The 18,601-nt window shown below is 37.4% G+C and overlaps 1 protein-coding gene across 14 annotated transcripts in view; it reads right to left on the reverse strand.

The window, feature by feature from the left end:
* Positions 1–12,660: 12,660 nt before the first annotated feature.
* The window catches only part of LNX2 (ligand of numb-protein X 2), a 90,572-nt gene continuing 84,631 nt past the window's right edge, over positions 12,661–18,601 (reverse strand). For all 14 annotated transcript variants that reach the window (XM_001367020.5, XM_016421858.2, XM_056794709.1 and 11 more), the window contains 2 exons: positions 17,074–17,232; positions 12,661–15,002 (listed from right to left, as the gene is read on the reverse strand). In XM_001367020.5, the coding sequence (XP_001367057.1) occupies positions 14,867–15,002; positions 17,074–17,232 (295 nt within the window). In that variant the 3' untranslated portion in view covers positions 12,661–14,866. The remainder of the gene's footprint in view (positions 15,003–17,073; positions 17,233–18,601) is intronic.

Genomic DNA, 18,601 nt, shown 5'->3' on the forward strand with positions numbered 1-18,601 from the left:
CACTCTCTTCTATAGGGTATGGATGTTATGATTAAAATGATAGTCTGGCCATAGACTTAATGATTTTATTTAATCAGAAAGGAGTGGGAAAGAAGGATGAAAGAGTGAAGGTAGATTACTTAGAGAAGTTTTACCCTAATCTAGATTCTCCATTTAGCTTGCTGTTCCATAGCAGTCATGGGAGGCCTCCAGTCTGCACCAACACAAAAGTGGAGATTTCAAAATTTAGTCTGACCTCAGTTTATCAAACTTTCTTTCCACTCACTGACTCTTACACGCCATGCCTCATGAGCCAGCTGTTGCCCTTTCTCCTTTGCCTGGGCTGGTCAGGGAACTGCTCAGGGGACATCCATCCAAGGAACATCTGGCATGCCTTGTTGTCCCCTACCTCAAATACTGGCTTTTCCTCCTGGCTCCAGAGGGCACCAGAGCTTTGATTCTATTCTTGTGATCCAAGTCTGCTCAATAATTTCCTTCACACATGAACATGGATTTTTTTTACATTAATAGAAATAGATTTGTCCTAATGTCATAGTGCTCTCTATTTGGAATTCAAAAATTCTAGCTCAAATCTAGGCTCTGCTACTGTAAGGCCTTAGACAAATCACTTTACCCCTCAACTGAAGGCACTCCCTGTGACACTTACCATTGGACTGTGAGCTCCATGAGAGCAGAGACTTTTTTTGAAGCTTTTAAAACATCATGCCTAGAGCATGTTTGGTGGCTAATAGATGCTTATTAACTCCATTTACCTATGAAAGAATTTGTGGTCCTTGTTTCAGATATAAAAATGTTTAGTTATGGCTTTAAATTTAAAGTAGTCTTAGGGAAAGTTTCTGTGTTTTTGCTCCTATAGTTCTTTCTCTGGGTGTAGATAGTATTCTTTCTCATTAGTCTCTCAGAATTGTCCTGGGTCATTGCACTGCTGCTAGTAGAGAAGTCCATTACATTTGATTGTACCACAGTGTATCCACCTCTGGGTATAAGGTTCTCCTGTTTCTGCTCCTTTCACTCTATATCAATTCCTGACGTTCGTTCCAGTTCACATGGAATTCCTCCACTTCATTATTCCCTTTAGAACAATAGTAATCCATCACCAACAGTTACCATAATTTATTCAGCCATTCCCTAATCGAGGTGCACCTCCTCATTTTCCAATTTTGTGCCACCACAAATAGCGCAGCCATAAATATTCTTGTACATGTATTTTTCCTTATTATTTCTTTGGGGTATAAACCCAGCAGTGGTATGGCTGGATCAAAAGGCAGACAGTCTTTTAAAGCCCTTTGTCATGTATAATTGAAAATCTGTTACCCTAAAAAAAGAACTACATTTCCTGGGAGCCCACTGACTTCCTGTCATTACATACTTCCTATAGACAGGGAATAAATATCCAGTGGGCAGTCCTACCTGCCTTTTCCTTTGGCATGCAGCCAGTGGTGATGGTGGTAAGTGGGGATTTTGAAAATGGCTAACTAGCCATGGGCATGTGGTCTTTATTTTGTATCCTCTTTATTCCTTGATTTTGTAATGATCATTTAATAAATACCTTAAAATATATTTTTTATTATTGAGATTTTAATTTCTACACTGCATAGTTCCAAATTGCCTATGGAATGAACTTATAAGTGTTTTTCATATGCCCAGTTCTAGGCCAGGTTCCCTACCTAGACTGATACCATTTAAAAAATTCCTAAATCCAAGGCTATATATACTTATATATTCTATATAATAAAAATTATATATATACATATATAATATTTTTGCTAAACTTCCTTTTTTGGCTCAAATCCATGGTTTCAACTTTCAATTTTGAATCCTTATTGACAGAATCTCAGCTGCACCAACTACAAATGTAACAAGGATACCTTCTTTGTCTTTAACCAAAAGCTTTGTGGTAGCTATACCAAGCATGGTGCCCCAGGACAACACACAGGAGATCTTCTTCCTACAGGCTAGTGTTAATCAACACTCTGGATATGACTGCTCAATAATGGGATTTTTCTTAGAGCTGCAGCTCTGAAGTGTGATTCTAAACCATTAAATGCCCACCAGTAATGGCACACATTTGAACTGAAGAATGGGAAGAGAATGAGGCCATTTTAGAAGAGCACATTGAGTATTGGCATCCCTGCCAAGCCTGCGGCTAGGATTATGAACATATTTAAAAGGTGAGTAACAATAGAATGATTGCCGGTTTTTCCTCTTAAATAGGCCACTGTTCTGGGAAATGACCAAAAAAAAATTAGCTACAAAAAGGAAAGAAAAGAGCCAGGTGGGATCTTTTTGGTAATGAGGCATTATAATATAAGCTATGAGGATCCAGTGCCCCTGGCGATTGACCATCTCATGGCTCCTATTAGTTTGTCTTTCATTCCTGGAAGGTACCCAGGAGGACCTGCCCACATGTGCTTCCCCAGGAATATCTCCTGTGTCTGCTCTTGTGCTGACAAGCTTCTTTGTGGTTTAGGCAGGGCTCTCCCTATTAGGGAGTCAGTCTTTGATGATTTCCTGCCTCGGGCTTAGGGGAAGGCTCCAAATACCTGATTCCATCTTCTGAGACTCCTTTTTCTATAGACTTGCACCTGGCAGGTCTTAGAGCCCTTTCAAATATTATATACATATATGCATAGAGAGATAGGAAAAAAACCTATATTACATGTGCATCTGTAGAACTTGTAGGGATTGTTTGGATAGTACAGAGCTGAGATGAAAAAGTCCTGGATTAGGAGTCTCAGAAATTGCTTCATGTTCTAATGTTTTAAGTCTCAACCCTTGGGGTTTAATGTGCCTGTTATTGCTGTTTGTTTTACTTGCTTTAATTTCTGCTGAAAGCAAACATAACTATAGTCATAGATGACTGAATCCTGGTTCGTGTTTCTGACAATGGGAGTCCTGGAGAGTCCTTTGTGCCGAGCATTTTTTGTGTGTCTATCTGTCCTAATTATCATTTACATTGTCCATTAAATATCTTTCTAGGAGCAGCTAGATAGTTCAGTGGATAGAGTGCCAGGCCTGAAAATGGGAAGTCCTGGGTTCAAATCTGATAAGCTGTGTGACCCCAAGCAAGTCACTTAACCCCCATTGCCTAGCCTTTGCAGCTCTTCTGCCTTGGAATCAATATTTAGTATTGATTCTAAGACAAAAAGTAAGTGTGTGTGTGTGTGTGTGTGTGTGTGTGTGTGTGTGTGTGTGTGTGTGTGTCTGTGTAGTCACCTCTTTGCAGAGACCCAAGACATGAAATAAAATGAAACTTTTAGGTAAATCTGCCCTGCGGGGCTGAGATTGTTGGGTTAAAGAACCAAAGAGGGAAAAAATGGAGCCTAATTTCTCTCCCTACAGGAAAGGTGCAGGCTGTATGCCTGGTCTATAGGAGATGGAGCCCATGTTCAAGAAAATACAGCACCTCAATCTTGGGGATCCAGGAGTGGTTGAAAGAGTAGATTAGCATGTGAGCATTCCTTTGGGGTGCCTGGGTTCCTTATCACAATGAAGCCTGGGAAATGAAAGCATTTGGATTTGGTAGTAGAGTGTCCCAGAACTGAGTTCCATAGGTCAATGCTGTCCCAAGAGCATAACAGGAAATGATCAAAGCAACCACTCTGGGTCCTAGTCCTAGGAGGACTAGGTCAATGAGCAAAGACTCTGGGAAGAAGCAGGTAGAAGAGGAAGAAATCCTTGTCTGTCAAAACCCAAACAAAACAAGCTACTTCTACAAACAGAAGCCACTGACTGCGTCCACTCTCCCCTGTAGCCATCCTATGCCCTATGTCTACTAAAGGAAAAGGAAAATACGCTTCTTCTGAAAAAGGGCTCAGTGGGCTTTCCTACCATGTCCCACAAGTGGTGGTTAGAAGCATTGCAGGTAGCCAAAGGACCAGCGGTGAGTCCACACAAATCCTTTTCCGCCCAAGAGAAATTTTGCTGGCCACCATGCAACTGAAGTAGACTTCCTTTGTTAAACTCTTAAATCTTCCTATTGGGTAATTCTCTTTTTACAGAATGAATATGAGAAAGGTTTACATTGTCTGAATTACTTTCCTATTTGAAACCCAGAATCTCTCTCAAATGGCTTTCAAACCCATATTGTAGTAGAGTATCCTGTTTTTTTCCATTAACTACTTGCAGAGTCAACCGGGGGACTGTTGTTATTAATTTCAACAGAAAGCTAAAATGCAGTTCATTTTCTATAATTGCGGGCCTGCTGTCTAAAGAGCCGGCAAAAGCTTTTAATCTGAGGCATTTTTAGAAGAGTATGATCAGAATTACATTTAACATCTTATGAAGGTGCGTAATTATGAAAGCCTCAGTAATGTGGACATTCAAAGAGCCCCATATTGTGTGAGCTGAACTTGAAGAGTGGGAACACATGGCTACCTGAGTTCAACAACCGTCACACTACTTTTTTTTTGGTTGTTTTTCTGGTTTGAGTAATGGGACCCGTAACACTAAATTTATTTGTTTTCTGAGTTTGACAAGGAGATCTTATCTAACCCCTAAATAAATTTCTATGTGCCGGGTAGAGGCTGTAAAGCGTCTAGCTTTTCCCTTAGAGATGTCGCTCTTGCCTGTTTAGTAGCTGTATGTCCACCCTTCCTCTCCTAGGTTCTGGGAAAACTTAACAATCTTATGACCAAAGTAGGATGACCGCTCCATCTGACCACAAGAGGGTACTATAACATGATGCAAGTTGAGAATGTGATTTTGTGCAGACCAGTCTTCTGCTCAGTAGATGCACTCCTGATTACAGCTTGTCCCACATTTGGGGGTAGAAGGGGCCTTTGGAAGGAATCTAGTCCAACCAAAGCTGGCAGATGAAGACCTTGGGGTCTAGAGATGTAACATGACTTGCTCAAGGTCAGGTTGTGAATAGTAGAGCTGACATTGGAATCCAGTTCTCTGACTCCAAATCCAGTGGTCTTCTTTCTGTCCCACTCTAGCGACTCCATTGGTCATCTTGTTCTCAGAGGTACTCCCATGCTCCCTCTTCCTCAAATGGGGGCAAACGCTTGAACTTTGGGGTTCTTGATTTTCTCATCTATAAAAGAAAAGGGGTTAGATTAGGTGATTCCAAAGGCTCCTTCCGATTCGATATGTAGAGGCAAGAATAACATGAATGCAAGGAAAGAAAAATGGAGCAAAGATTAATCATGAACTGTTATTCATGCAGAAGGAAAGTAGAAGAGAAGGTACAGCGTCTTAGGAAGAGTTGACTGGTATTTATTAAAAGGAAGAGGGAAAGACATTATCATTACCCACTTGGCATGAGCTCCCTGTAGGGGGCAAAACAGCTGGGCAGGGAGTTGAAGAAAATATGAATGCTTTTAAACACAAGTCATATATGTGTTGTTTTTTTCCCCAGGGGGAGGTCTGTAGAGAGTTAAACATGAATATATGTAAAAAGTAAATGCAACGAATTTTAGGGGCACCAGAAAGTGGGAGAGGGCACGTCAGCTCAGGTATGATTGTATCAGTATGGCAGCAGGAGTAGAAGGCCCTGCCTTAGAGATGTGACAGTGGTGAGACTGGTCCCTCTCCTGGAATCATAACTGGGAATTTCAGTATCTGGGTCAAATTCAGAAAAGCAGTGTAGGATAAGAGGTAAAGTCTCTGGATACTGTGTGGTCAACAACATTAGCCCTTGCTATCTGTCCCATTGCTGATTTTACCAGTCCCATGATTTATGAATGCTTGTCTGCCCTTTTCTCCGTGCTCTTAGCTTTTTAGCCAAAAATGCTTCCCCCAAACACCACTTTTTTTTAGTGGAATTTTATTCTTTTTTATTTTTTTTTAAGTTTTGGAAAATTCTATTTAATTACTTTAGAATATTTTCCCATGGTTACAAGATTCCTGTTCTTTCCCTTCCGTAACCCCACCTCCCTCCCATAGCTGATCAATGTGTCATTGATCAAAACCTATTTCCATATTATTGATATTTGCACTAGTGTGATCATTCAGAGTCTACATCCCCAGTCATATCCCCATCAACCCATATGATCAAGCAGTCGTTTTTCTTCTGTGTTTCTATTCCCACAGTTCTTCCTCTGAATGTGGATGGTGTTTTCTCATAAGCCCCTGAGAATTGTCCTGGATCCTTGCATTGCTGCTAGTGCATTATATTCAAGTGTGCCACAGTGTATCAGTCTCTGTATACAATGTTCTCCTGGTTCTGATCCTTTCACACTGCATCAATTCCTGGATGTCGTCCAGTTCACATGGAATTCCTCCACAAACACCACTTTTTCTAAGAGCTATAGCACTTGATCTCCTCTTCTCACCAGAGATCAAGCGTCTCAGAAGCCTTAAAACATACCATCCTTTTATCCACGTGAAAGTTGACCCAGGGGATGGAGTGGTTCTCCTCCCCATCTTCTCTTCTTTTTCTTTTTTGAAATCATTTATTTCCTCTTAAGCATTGCCTTAGTTGCTACTTTTCCTGGCATACCCCACTCCTTCCATGGTGTGTTGTTGATGATTTCTAGGACCCTTTTCCAAGAAGAATAAGGATAGAAGAGGACACACAATCAGGGAGCAGGCAAGAGGGAATGAGAGAATGAATGAAACATTTAAAGAGGATACTATGTCCGGAGTGGTACAAACAGAAAAGTCAGACCCTGCTCTCAAGGAGCTCACATTCTAATGGGGGAACCGACACACATGGAAATTTTCAGCTTAAAATCAGATGGAAAGGTCTCCTGGACCTCAGGGTACAGAGGCAAAACAGATGGGTATGCCTCTTCTTTAACATTTCCAGTGATAACATCCTATCAGTTTCTTAAGCTGAAGCAATTGACAGTGTCAAGGACTTGGGGGGTACAATAACAATTTTCTGGGGCTTTGGTAGTGGTGGTTGTAGTCCCTACAGGAGAAGTTGACAGGCTGCATCTACAGAGGGGTTCTTTATCAGGATAATAGCTGCAGACACTGGACTAGAAGCATTGGTAGTCTTGATTGGGATTCAAGATCCTGAACTATCTTTATGAGGGAAGAAGTGATGTTGAGAGAGGCAGACAGCTATCAGAGAAGTAAAAAGAAATTTCCCGTCTTAAAAACAAAAAAGCATTCGGCTCTTCAGAAGGCTTATACTGGTGTGGCCCACATTGAGTTCATCCATGCGAGCATTCATCAAAAATCTGAACACTCAGCTAGCTGTACAATTATTTACAAATCATATATCTAAGCCTTAACCATTTCACTTTTGAAATGGGAATAGCAGCAGTGTTTGTATTATCTACTTCGAAGTCATGTTCTTTTTAGTGTCATAGAAATACCTAGGTGTTATGGGAGATCAAAAGTAGAATATATATGTATTATACTTTTAGATAGAAAGTAACTCTACTTTTCTCAAGAACTACTTATAGGGTAGGAGTAGTTGTTTCTGCAGGGCACACATGGAAAGCTAAAAATAAACACAAAATTAAGAATAAAGACACTAATCCAAGAGACATAATGAATGCATCCCTATATTGAAGGGTGGATAAGATCTGCCCAGATGAAGATAGAATGATAGAACACACCACACAAAAAGAATGGTTTTGTGAGTTTGCAGGGTGGGGAATTGGAAGAAGAAAAATGCTAGGATGGGTGGGTTCAGGTTTATTCAACCAATTTCTTAAGAATAAAGGGAGATAAGGTTGGAGAGGCAGATTGGGACCTATTGCTATTATCTTCTGGACAGTGAAGAAATAGAACAGAGGATCTCCCTGTAGCAAAACACTTGAAATTCATCCCCATACATCAGTTCCCATGAAAACACAGACAAAATGGAAAAGAGTTGTGAGGAAAAAGCAGATAAAAGATACACACAATGCATTTTTATAAGCTGTGTACTTTGCTTTGCAGAGGGAAGAAAAGAACTTAAGAAATAGCAAGAGAGGGAGAAAGAAGAAAGGAAAGAGTAAAGATGTTGAGAGGTAGGAAGAGAAATAGAATTAGAGAAAGTCAGAGGAATAAGAGACCAGGCAAGCAGTGTGATTGAGTGAGGATTTCATTCAGAACCTCAAATTTCCTTTACTCTGTATATTCAAGGATGCCACAATTTTCTTGGTTGTTACAGTTTACATCATGCTAATCTGGCCTCAAGTCTTTGAATCCTATAGAGAAATGCATTTCTTTCAAGAAGTCCAATAAAGGGGGAGCTAGATGGTTCAGTAGATTGAGAGCCAGGCCTAGAGACAGGACATCTTGGGTTCAAATCTGCCCTCAAGACACTTCCTAGCTGTGTGATGTTGGCCAAGTCACTTAACCCTGTTTACCTCATGTTTACTCATCTGTAATATAAGCTGTCATCAGGCAAATAATGTGTATTACCCAAATATTTATTGACAAATTCCCAGGAGCCGTATCTAAAATTTGACTCATTCTTTAAGTCTACCCCGTTAGGTGACAAGTAACATGCTCCATTCTTGGTTGCCTGAAATTATGGCTGGTCTTTGCATTCCTTTGAGGTCTGAAGTGTTTCAAAGTTATTCATTTTCATAATTAAACTATTAACTGTTCTTATTTCCATATTATTTTTTAAAACCCTTACCTTCTGTCTTAGAACTAAGTATCAGTTCCAAGGGAGATGAACCTTAGGATCCAATTCCCTTTTATCATACATTTTCTTTGATCCTTTCCTTTGAAAAAGATCAGCAACTTTAAGCTGGTTGAAAGCTTATCTCAAGTTATCCTTTCCATCTGTACTGTTTTTATCAGTAACTCAATTTGAGGGCTTATTCCCAGTTTTCCTGTGACCTTGAAATCAGTCAATCATTTTGACAGAAAATCTCCAGGATGACAAAAAGTTGAAATTTAGATTCTTGCAAGAGAAAAAATCAGGTGGTTTCTGGACTGTGCTTTAAAACCCAAGTAAGAATAGTAAAGGTCATGGAAGGGTCACCATTTAATACATTTTGCCCATCATTGTGTCTCTAGTATGGTTTCCCCTACTACCATTTTCTCTTCCTGTGCCCTACCACCCTGTTTTCATTTACCATGACTATCACATATACTGCTACCAGATTAATGTTCCTCTAATTTCAGGAGTTAACTGACAGCTCATGAACTTTAAAAAAGGAAAATCTAATTATTTTCTATATTAGTGGAAATTTTCTACCTTTGAACTACGTTCCCCAGAATTTTTTGTATCTCCTAGCATCCCTTTCCCTGCGTCCTCAGGGTTATGTTATTGTTTATAAGCTTCTGTAGTTCCTCCCTCCTTCTCTTCTTTCTCGAGATCCTGGGTTGAGTTAGCTCCTTTTTAACTCATTTTTAAAATTTTAACAAATTTTATAAACATAATACTTAAATGTATATTAATTTTAATTCTCACATTTCCTTTGTAACACTATTTTCATTCATTTAATACTGTTCTTAGGTGTCCATGGTTTCACAAGACTGCCAAAGGCATCCATAACACAATTAGTTAAAAATCCTTGTTTACTATCATTCCCTAGCTCAAAATACTGTTCAGTAGCTCCCTGGTGCTTTCTAAATAAAACTCAAATTCATTTGGTTGATATTCAAAGTTCTACCTAACCTGATAACCCTTTCTAGTTCTGATTTGTATACTACACTAGTCAAATTGTACTTCTCACTGTTCCTTGAAGACACCCTATCTTAATGTATTTACTCATGAAGTATCCCATAGCAATAGCTGTTAGGACATACTGGATTTTCTGTTGTTTGAAGATCTACCCCTAACAAGAACATTGAGTTTTGTTGTTGTTTTGGAAAGGGGTGGACAAGTAGGGATGAGAGATTTCCAAGTTGGGAAGTTATTTACAAAGCATTTAAAAAGTGCAACAAAATTCTTTCCAGCAAAAAACAAAAAAACACTAGAGGGAGCCTTCCCCTGAACCCTTTTGATCACATCTTTAAAGGAAGTTGGTAAGAGGAAAAACAATTTAAAAAAATCCCCAAACCCCACAAAAGGCTAGGAGGTCACAGAGACCTGGATCCCAGCTCTGTCACAAATTACTCAAATAATTTGAGGTACCAAACATTATTTTTAGTGAGTGATTTTTTTTTTCATTTGTAAAACAGGCAGTTGGACTCAATCTCTAAAATCCTTTCCAACTTGATGATTTTGGCATTTGGTCTTCAGATTTGCTCTATTTGGTCAATTTTACTGAAACAGATCTATAGGATTCTGTAAAATGAAGGCTACTGGTCTTAATCCAACCCAGCCTGCATACTTTGGGGATGTAACAGTGAATATGCCATATGGGAATTTTCTCATAATCACATGAAATTATTCTATGCACCTAGGTAAAAATCTCAATTTTTCAGACTATGTGGATTAGTAGGGTTGATGGTAACCCTGATTCCACCTCCACATTCCACTTTCTTATGCTTTTGAGATTTTTATGACTACCACACAATTTGTCATGGTCTCAGTCTTTATAGCTCATCACATAACCAGTAGGCATGAACACATCAAGAAATTAAGTGAAAAGTTTATTTACAAAATGGCTTTTTCCAGTGATGTGCCTCCAAGGCTACTATGTATTAGCTAAGGAAGCAAAGTTGACATGCCAGTACAAGACAGATTTACTAGAAGAAAACGCCTTTGGCATGAAGAAAAAACAAAGCAGAAAACTACTGTATGCTGAATTGAGGACTGCTTCAGATAAATCCAATAAAGAGGTTCATATTACATTGATTGATCATTTTGTTCTTAGTTTTACTATTTATTATATTTTAATTGTACTTGGATCAAATTCAAGTCATGTATTTGAAAGCCACTTTCTCTAGTAAAACATTTCAATCCATCATGCTATCCTGGTTCTCCAAAGCCCCATTTCACTCATGCTGCTGCTTCCTCCATTAACAACTTGTTAATAAGGCCAGCTAGATAGCATAGTGAATAGAGCTCCAGGCCTAGAGTGGGGAGAACCTGGGTTCAAATCCAGGCTCAAGGTATTTCACAGCCATGTGACCCTGGGAAAAAAATCACTTGATCCCAAATGCCTAGCTCTTACCTCATCTAGCCTTAAAATTGATATTAAAAAGCAGATGGGTTAAAAAACAACTTATTCGTGAAGGGCCATACAAAGACATTTTGGCTTAAGAAGATCCAGTCAGAGGTGCCAGGCTGCCATAGGCTTGAAAATGCTTCATGCCTTGAAAAGGAAACTTTAGTAAGGTTTTGGTGAAGACGCAGTCCCATCAGCATTTCTGAAATGTGAAATAAAAACTTTAACAATGAGCAAACTGAGAATCAAAATTGACTGTATTCAAAGGAATTCAACATTTTAGACAGACCCAAACCTGCATCTCAGTTCCAAACAGCTTAAGGATTAGTGTTTTGAGCCTTTTGGGCTCCAGAATATAAATAGCTTCTCGTATCTAGAAACATAGTAGGGCTACTGTAGCTTTCATGTTTCGTAAAGCCCGCTATTTACCTCACAGGCCCACTGATCTGGTAATGGACCTCTTCACTTCTTTAGGCTGCTTTAGGAGTGTGTGTCCATCATTGAAGAGCCAGACTGATGTAAACCTAGCTCTGTTTTCTTTTTGGCACATGACCGGCAGGACCTGTACTCTGAGTCCAGGGTTGATCTTTTATTACAAGACATTAAGCAAGTGGAGAGATTAAAGATGATGGGTGCTCCTGTCCCAAAACCTACTATTAGTAGGGAATGCATTAAAAAAAAAAGCAGAGATGATGGATTTAGTTTGATTCATGCTTGGATAACAGATATATTTGTGAAATCACTGTGTGTGCGCGCATGTGTGTTTAGGGTATATGGCCATAGAACAAAATAACATCTTATCTGGCAATTAAACTCATGATCTTGACTTTATCAACCACACACTCTATCCAACTGAGCTCATAGGCCACATGTAGCTTAATGTTGAGTGAATTTTTACAAAGTCAGTCAGTGAACATTTATTAAGCACCTCTGATGAGTCTGGCATTATAGTAAGCCTTAGGAAACAAATAAAGTCCCTGCTCTCAAGGAGCTCACGAAAATGGCAGAGATAAATGATTATGTACCAACAAGCTACATGCAAGATGAATAGGACATAATTAAAAGGGGGAAGGCACTAGCATTAAGAGGACTAAGAAGAAGGGATTTTAGTTGGGACTTAAAGGAAGCCAATGGGCAAAGATGAGAAAGGAAAGCATTCCAGGTCTGGAAAAAAAGCCTTGAGCCAAAAGGTTTTCTGCCACTCTCTCTCTCTCTCTCTCTCTCTCTCTCTCTCTCTCTCTCTCTCCCGGCCCAAGTCACTGTCTGACAAAATGGAGTGAACTAAGAGAGGCAGAGGGATAAAATATTCACAAATATGTGTGCATTTAAAAAAATAAAATGTGAAAATATATGAAATATAAAAATTTGATTTATTCATACATCCTGCTAAAAAACAACAACAAAAAAAAAACAATCCTTTACCTTCTAGCTTAGAATCTAAACTAAGTATCAGTTCCAAGGAAGAGAGGTAAGGGCTAGGCAATTGGAGTTAAGTGACTTGCTTGGGGTCACACAGGTAGGAAGTGCCTGAGGTCATATTTGAACCCAGGACCTCCCATCTCCAGACCTGGCTTTCTAGCCACTGAGTCATGGAGCTATTCCTCCCATCCATTAATAAACATAATTAGGAGTTGTGCATATCTTAAGATAAAGATATTTTTCTGAATGTATTTTTGTTAAAGAAAGGAGACATATACCACTATTAGAAGTAAGATGACTTTTATTTCCATCTTTAATGAAAATCACACCATTATTTAAGAACATTTGAAAAATCTTGAAATAATTTAAACTGAAGGCACAGAAGAACAAACAAAAATATTTATCAGATCTTAACGGGGAAAATACTCCAATGATGAGAATAAATTATGAACAAGTTTCCTTCACCAAACATCATTTTGACCAAAAGCTATATATAGCCTCTTGAAATAATATCTACTACTGTGCAAACCAGTTTATACTTTTTGTGATAAAAAATGCTCAAAAAAGACTTTTTTTAAAGGTACTAAAATACTACATTACCTAGTTCACCTGCAGCACTTTACATCTGGTGAAGCTTAAGCTGAGATACTGGTAACCACTCCCCCAACAGATGACCTATTTTTATAAAATATTTTAAAAATGCAAAGTACATTACAAAATTCTATTTTGGGGAGCAGGAGGAAACTTGTTGCATGTCAAATAGAACATCAAAGTATTTCACTATCAGATTGCTTCAAAAGCCAATAATCATGAAACAGTAATATACTGTATGGAAGGACATTCCACTGTCTCTTAGATGTGTATTAATCAGGGCCACTATAGGGATAAATGAGATAATGGCAATCATTGCAGCCTTCTTTATCTGGGTCATAACAGATTACAAAAAAAATGTTATTACAAAAGTAACTAGAATAATCAGTGGCATGCTATAGATAACTTCTACCCCAGCTATGCAGTTGCTAAAGCTCGAAAATAAGATTCATGCTTCACGATGTATTGTATTAATTTTGAAATACATTCTCTGATAATACCATTCATGACAATACAGAGGTCATTTGTAAATTAGCTCAGATTCTGAACTAGGTTTCTAATTGAAACTCTTTTTCAAGTATGTATAACATTAACAATGTACAGGGTTTATTCCAACTCAGCACACCATTTTATATGTTTCTTCAAAGGATAACCATGCTGTATAAATGAAAACAAAACAAAAAACTTAATTGTAAATTTATAGTCAGTTTAAAAAAGTGAATGAATGACAGTCTCTGGTTCAATATTTGCTAAAAAATTTTAACCATAAATAAATTCATAACAAGTCAGGTACATGGCCAATTTCTCTGGACTTTTAATTATTTAAATAATAATTGGGGAAAAAAAACTTACTCAAGATTCAATTAGAATAAAATGAAATGGTCTCTCTCTCACTTAACTGCACCATATGCTTTCATAATAATGTAGTTTTCTTTTTAAAAAAACTGGGTTTAATTACTTAAGTCACAAAAACATTTCTTCAGAAGATAACTGATAATATAGTTTATATTTAACTATAGAAATGATTATAGCAAAAATGTTTTCATTAAAATTTTCCTAGGTAATAAATCATTTTTTTGGGGAAAAGTACCTATTAAAGGTGGTGTTTTTTGTTTTTGTTTTTTTACTTTTTACCTACTAAAGGTTTGTTATTTTTTTAACTTAAATGCAACTTTTACAAGCAACTAACCTATTCTTATTTCTTTTTCACTAGTGAGTATAATATTCCCTATTTTTTACTATTCCAAATATTGCACATTATAAAAAACTCTAGTATTATTAGGCTTGTGCCTTCTTCATTCTGAACACCAACAGACTGAAGTAGAAATTAGTGGGACTAGAATTCCACTTAATAAGACCGGGTCTTTGAAATGTTGGCACCAATGAAATTAGGAATTGATGTTGGCCAAAATTAAAATTACATCTCTTCACAATACTGATTCTGATAAATGACAGAGCATCTATATTTTGGTAAGCATGACTGATGTGAGTCTTCTCCATAAAGAAGGATAAATAGCTTATATCTTACAATTTAATTTTAAAAACAGCAAGAAACCACAAATCACATGACTCAAATGGTTCTGTGTCCAAGTCTGAGAAGATTTCATTCATAATTATAGGCCCCATCCTAAACATTTGACAGTGAAGTTTTAGAAAATAAACCTGAAGTTCAATGGAACTAGTGCTTTAAAACTGAAAGACAAAAATGGGAAGGTAAAGTTCTTTTAATTAAAATTCTTAAAACAATCCCAATTAGCAGTTTTGGGCCTTGTTCATCACCAGCTACATTAGTGACTTAAGGGGGAAAAAAAATCACAAATACAACAAAAGTGTTTTTTTTTTTTTTAAACAATTCTTGAGAATAGAAGAGTACTGAAGTAAAACTACGTATCACAAATCTATACGAGACTTCCAGGCCAACAAATAACTGTCAGAGTAACCTTGTTCCTTTGCTCCTTCAACATGGGAACGAGTGCTGAATGGCTCATGCCCAGAGTAGACAGCCCATTCACAGCAATAATCATGTCACCACACCTGGACAAAAACAAAACATATCCAATGTTACTAATAAATCTTTAACATTGGACAGTACTAGACAATCATTCAGTCTGTTCTTCTGTAAGGAAAAGCTACAATGGCATGTCTCTCTTGGACTGTTAAAAAAAAAAACTCATTGATGAACATGAAGGGCTTGCTTACTGTGGGAGATATCAAGATAAATAAGATATTCTGCTTATTTTAAGAACCATCTAAGAGAATTTTTACAAAGTCTTGCTAGTTTTATTGTATTCATTATGCCAAAATAGATTAAGTGCAGGATTTAGACTATAAAGACCTGGGTTCAAATCCCAGTTATACTCTTGGTGTGTGCCCTTGGGCAAGTCCCAGACTCTTTTAGTTTAGTTTCTCATGTGCAAAATAAGGGAGAAGTTGTATTGATTAAATGACTCCTCAGGCCCCTTCCAGCTCTAAATCTAGAATCCTGTCATCTTATTCCAAATAGAACCTAGTGAACAACAAACAGCTGGGAGACCTGAATATGACTGGTGGCAGTGATCAAGACTGAGGAGTCTGTGCTGAAGGATTATTAAAGAGAAATACAGAAAATCTCAAGTAAAACTGCAAGATTTAGCTGCTAATATTGTCCCATTTCTATGAGGTAATTTTTTTGAATATATAAATGAGTTATGTAATTTTACATAAACCTAAAGAGTTGATTCTGAATGAATCACTTAGTTTTATAAGAAAATATAAATGGCATTGTGTAAATAACTTTAAATACAAGTAGGAGTTATTGTATAATGCTCTAAAATATTTCTGCACCATCTCTTCCTACTGCTAACAAGTGTATTTCCAAGGAAAGGAAAATAATTTTAATCTAATTGAAATCCAGGGAGTAAACCTGCTGCTACTTCTAAGTTTTCGGAGGAAAAGGTGATCATTTCTTCTTGATAAGTCTACTCTTTACTTGTATTCTTGAATTCATCACCTCTTTTCCTTAACGGGACTTTGTTCCAATCAATCATCCCATATCTCGTTTGCATCTTCAATCTTATCTATGATCTCTATTAGCTCCTTTCTCTCAGACTATAAATATATTGTCTCCAATTTCTTAAAAAATGAATATAAAAGTCCTTTGAGGCAATTTTGAACTATACCCAAAGGGCTTTAAAAGAATAATGTATTTCCTTTGATCCTGCAATGCCACTATTAGGTTTATATCCCAAAGTATTAAAAAAAATGGGAAAGGATCTATTTGTACAAAAATATTTATAGTGGCACTTTTTTGTGGTGACAAAAATTTGGAAAATATGGGGATGCCCCTTGACTGGGGAATGGCTGAACAAATTGTGGTATATGGTGGTGAAGGAGTACTATTGTGCTATAAGGAATGATCATTCAATGGATTTCTTTAAGAACTGGAACAACTAAGGACATTTTTTGCATGCTGCACCCCTCCGCCTGATAGTCAAATGCCAGCACTTCCTCCCTCCACTGTCTGAGGTAACTGGGGGGAAAGGGGGCTCACAGGCAGCCTGAAGGTGCAATTTGGGCACCTAATCTCTAAAAGGTTCATCCATACTGATCTATGTCAACTGAAGACTGTCGATGTAAGTGAATTATGATATTAATCTTGTTTATCATTTCCTAGCAATATTTAGCTGTAAGTAGTATCATTTTATAAAGGGCAAAATCATTTATCAAGCATCTTGTTCACTATTTTAAAAGTTTTTATAAAGGTAGCTGCTACTAAAAAAGTAAGGCCTCAGGAAATAACTAAAATTCATCACTATCTCCCCTCCATGACACCGTGCTAAAGGATAATTTCCTGCCTCCCCATAACTGTTGGTTCTGACTAAGAACAGTGAGGAAGCCCCTGACAGCAGGGTGTGCCTAGCCAATCAAGATGCTCAAATCAGATTGCTAACATTGACCTAAATTGCTTTTCTCCAAAGTAACAAGACCTACTTCAGTCTTGTTCCCTGGACTAAAAAGATGTGGCTATAAGTAACCAAATCCAGATTCTAGCAAATTAAATGTTAACGAAACACATTAAATCTTTTACTAGAATATCTAAAGATCTACAACCAGTTTCTGGACTCACTTTAATCTTCCATCATAGTAAGCTGGGGTTCCAAGGACAATTGTTTTAATGAAAAAAGGTTGATTTGTGTGGTTTTCTTCATACCCGCCAACAATACTAAAGCCCCAACTTCCTAAGTTGCTTCTTCGTAGAACAACATCATGGAAGCTATGAAGAACACTGTTAAAAAATGATACAAAGAACAAAAATTAAGTTGTTAATGAGATTAAAAAATGTTATAACAGTTTACTGGTATTTTTGGTTTTTATATGACCTATAATTCCCCACATAGTTCTCTCCTTTCCCTCACCAGAAAATCATAATAAAGAATACTTTAAAATAAGGACATAATTCTTGTCATATCATTATATAATAACTTGAAACATGTGAAAGGAAAAGGAAAATGATAACCTTAGCTACTCGAGTAAATATCCTGGGCCACCTCCCACCCTCAAAAAAGCCACTCTGACTCTTCATAATTACTGCTTTCCCTTCCCAGATGTTCATTAACCATCTCTTTAATGATTCATCCTAGAAACTGATATCAAGTTTACTTGCCTATGGTTTGTAGATTTTGTTCTCTCATTTTATAAATTTTGATAAATGCCCTTTTCTATCCAGAATCAACCTATCAACACATACTATGTCCCAGGTACTGTTCTAGAAGCTAGGGATATCATTACAAAGCATGAAGCCATTCCTACTTCAAAAAAGTTAAATTCTGATGGGGGAAGACAACAAACAACATATTTATATATATATATATATGTGTATTTATCAATCTATGTGTGTGCATATAGGTATACATACATAGATATCTAAGGATACATAAACATCTATATCTAATTAAATTATCTCATGTTAAAACAAATATATACGAAGTAGTCAAATTCAAGATAGTTTGAGGAGGGAGACACTAGAATTTAGAAGGAAATCAGGAAATATACATTTTCATGCAGAATATGGAACTTAAGCTGTATTTAAAGGAATAAAGGGTCTTTCCAAGCTAGAGAAATGGAGGGAGTGGGAGATAGGTAGGGCAAATCACGACTTTTCGAAAGTCCCTGACAATAGCGCAGAAATCTCATCTAGTTTTTTCTGTTACTCTTTTTGTGCCAGAGTGAAGTTCATCTGGGCTGGTGATTTGAATTAATACTGGGCAAATAGGTACTTTGAGACTATCTTAAATATCCTTGTGAGCTACTTCCCCCTGTCATTTCCAGGGCAAAGGTTATTTTTCTTGCCAGAGAAAACAGAAGCAGAAGATGACTTGAAGGGTTCTGCTGCTTCTATGTAGTTAGCCATCCCCTTTTCATCCATGCCCAGTCTTGGTCCTGTCTCTTCATTGATCCTGATTCCTCTCAAGACAGATAAAATAAAACAAACCTATCCTGTTTTGTTATCATACTCTGCTTCCCTGGAAAACCTGAGCTCATTTACATTCTGGGAACCATTTTCCCCAGGCCTGTACCTAAATGGGACAGTAAAGGAAGAGAGAAAAGACAGTTTTGAAGGTCATAGAAGCATTTCTTTTTAGATTCCTTTCTTT

Source organism: Monodelphis domestica, chromosome 4 (assembly GCF_027887165.1).
Source record: "Monodelphis domestica isolate mMonDom1 chromosome 4, mMonDom1.pri, whole genome shotgun sequence".
Classification (NCBI taxonomy): domain Eukaryota; kingdom Metazoa; phylum Chordata; class Mammalia; order Didelphimorphia; family Didelphidae; genus Monodelphis; species Monodelphis domestica.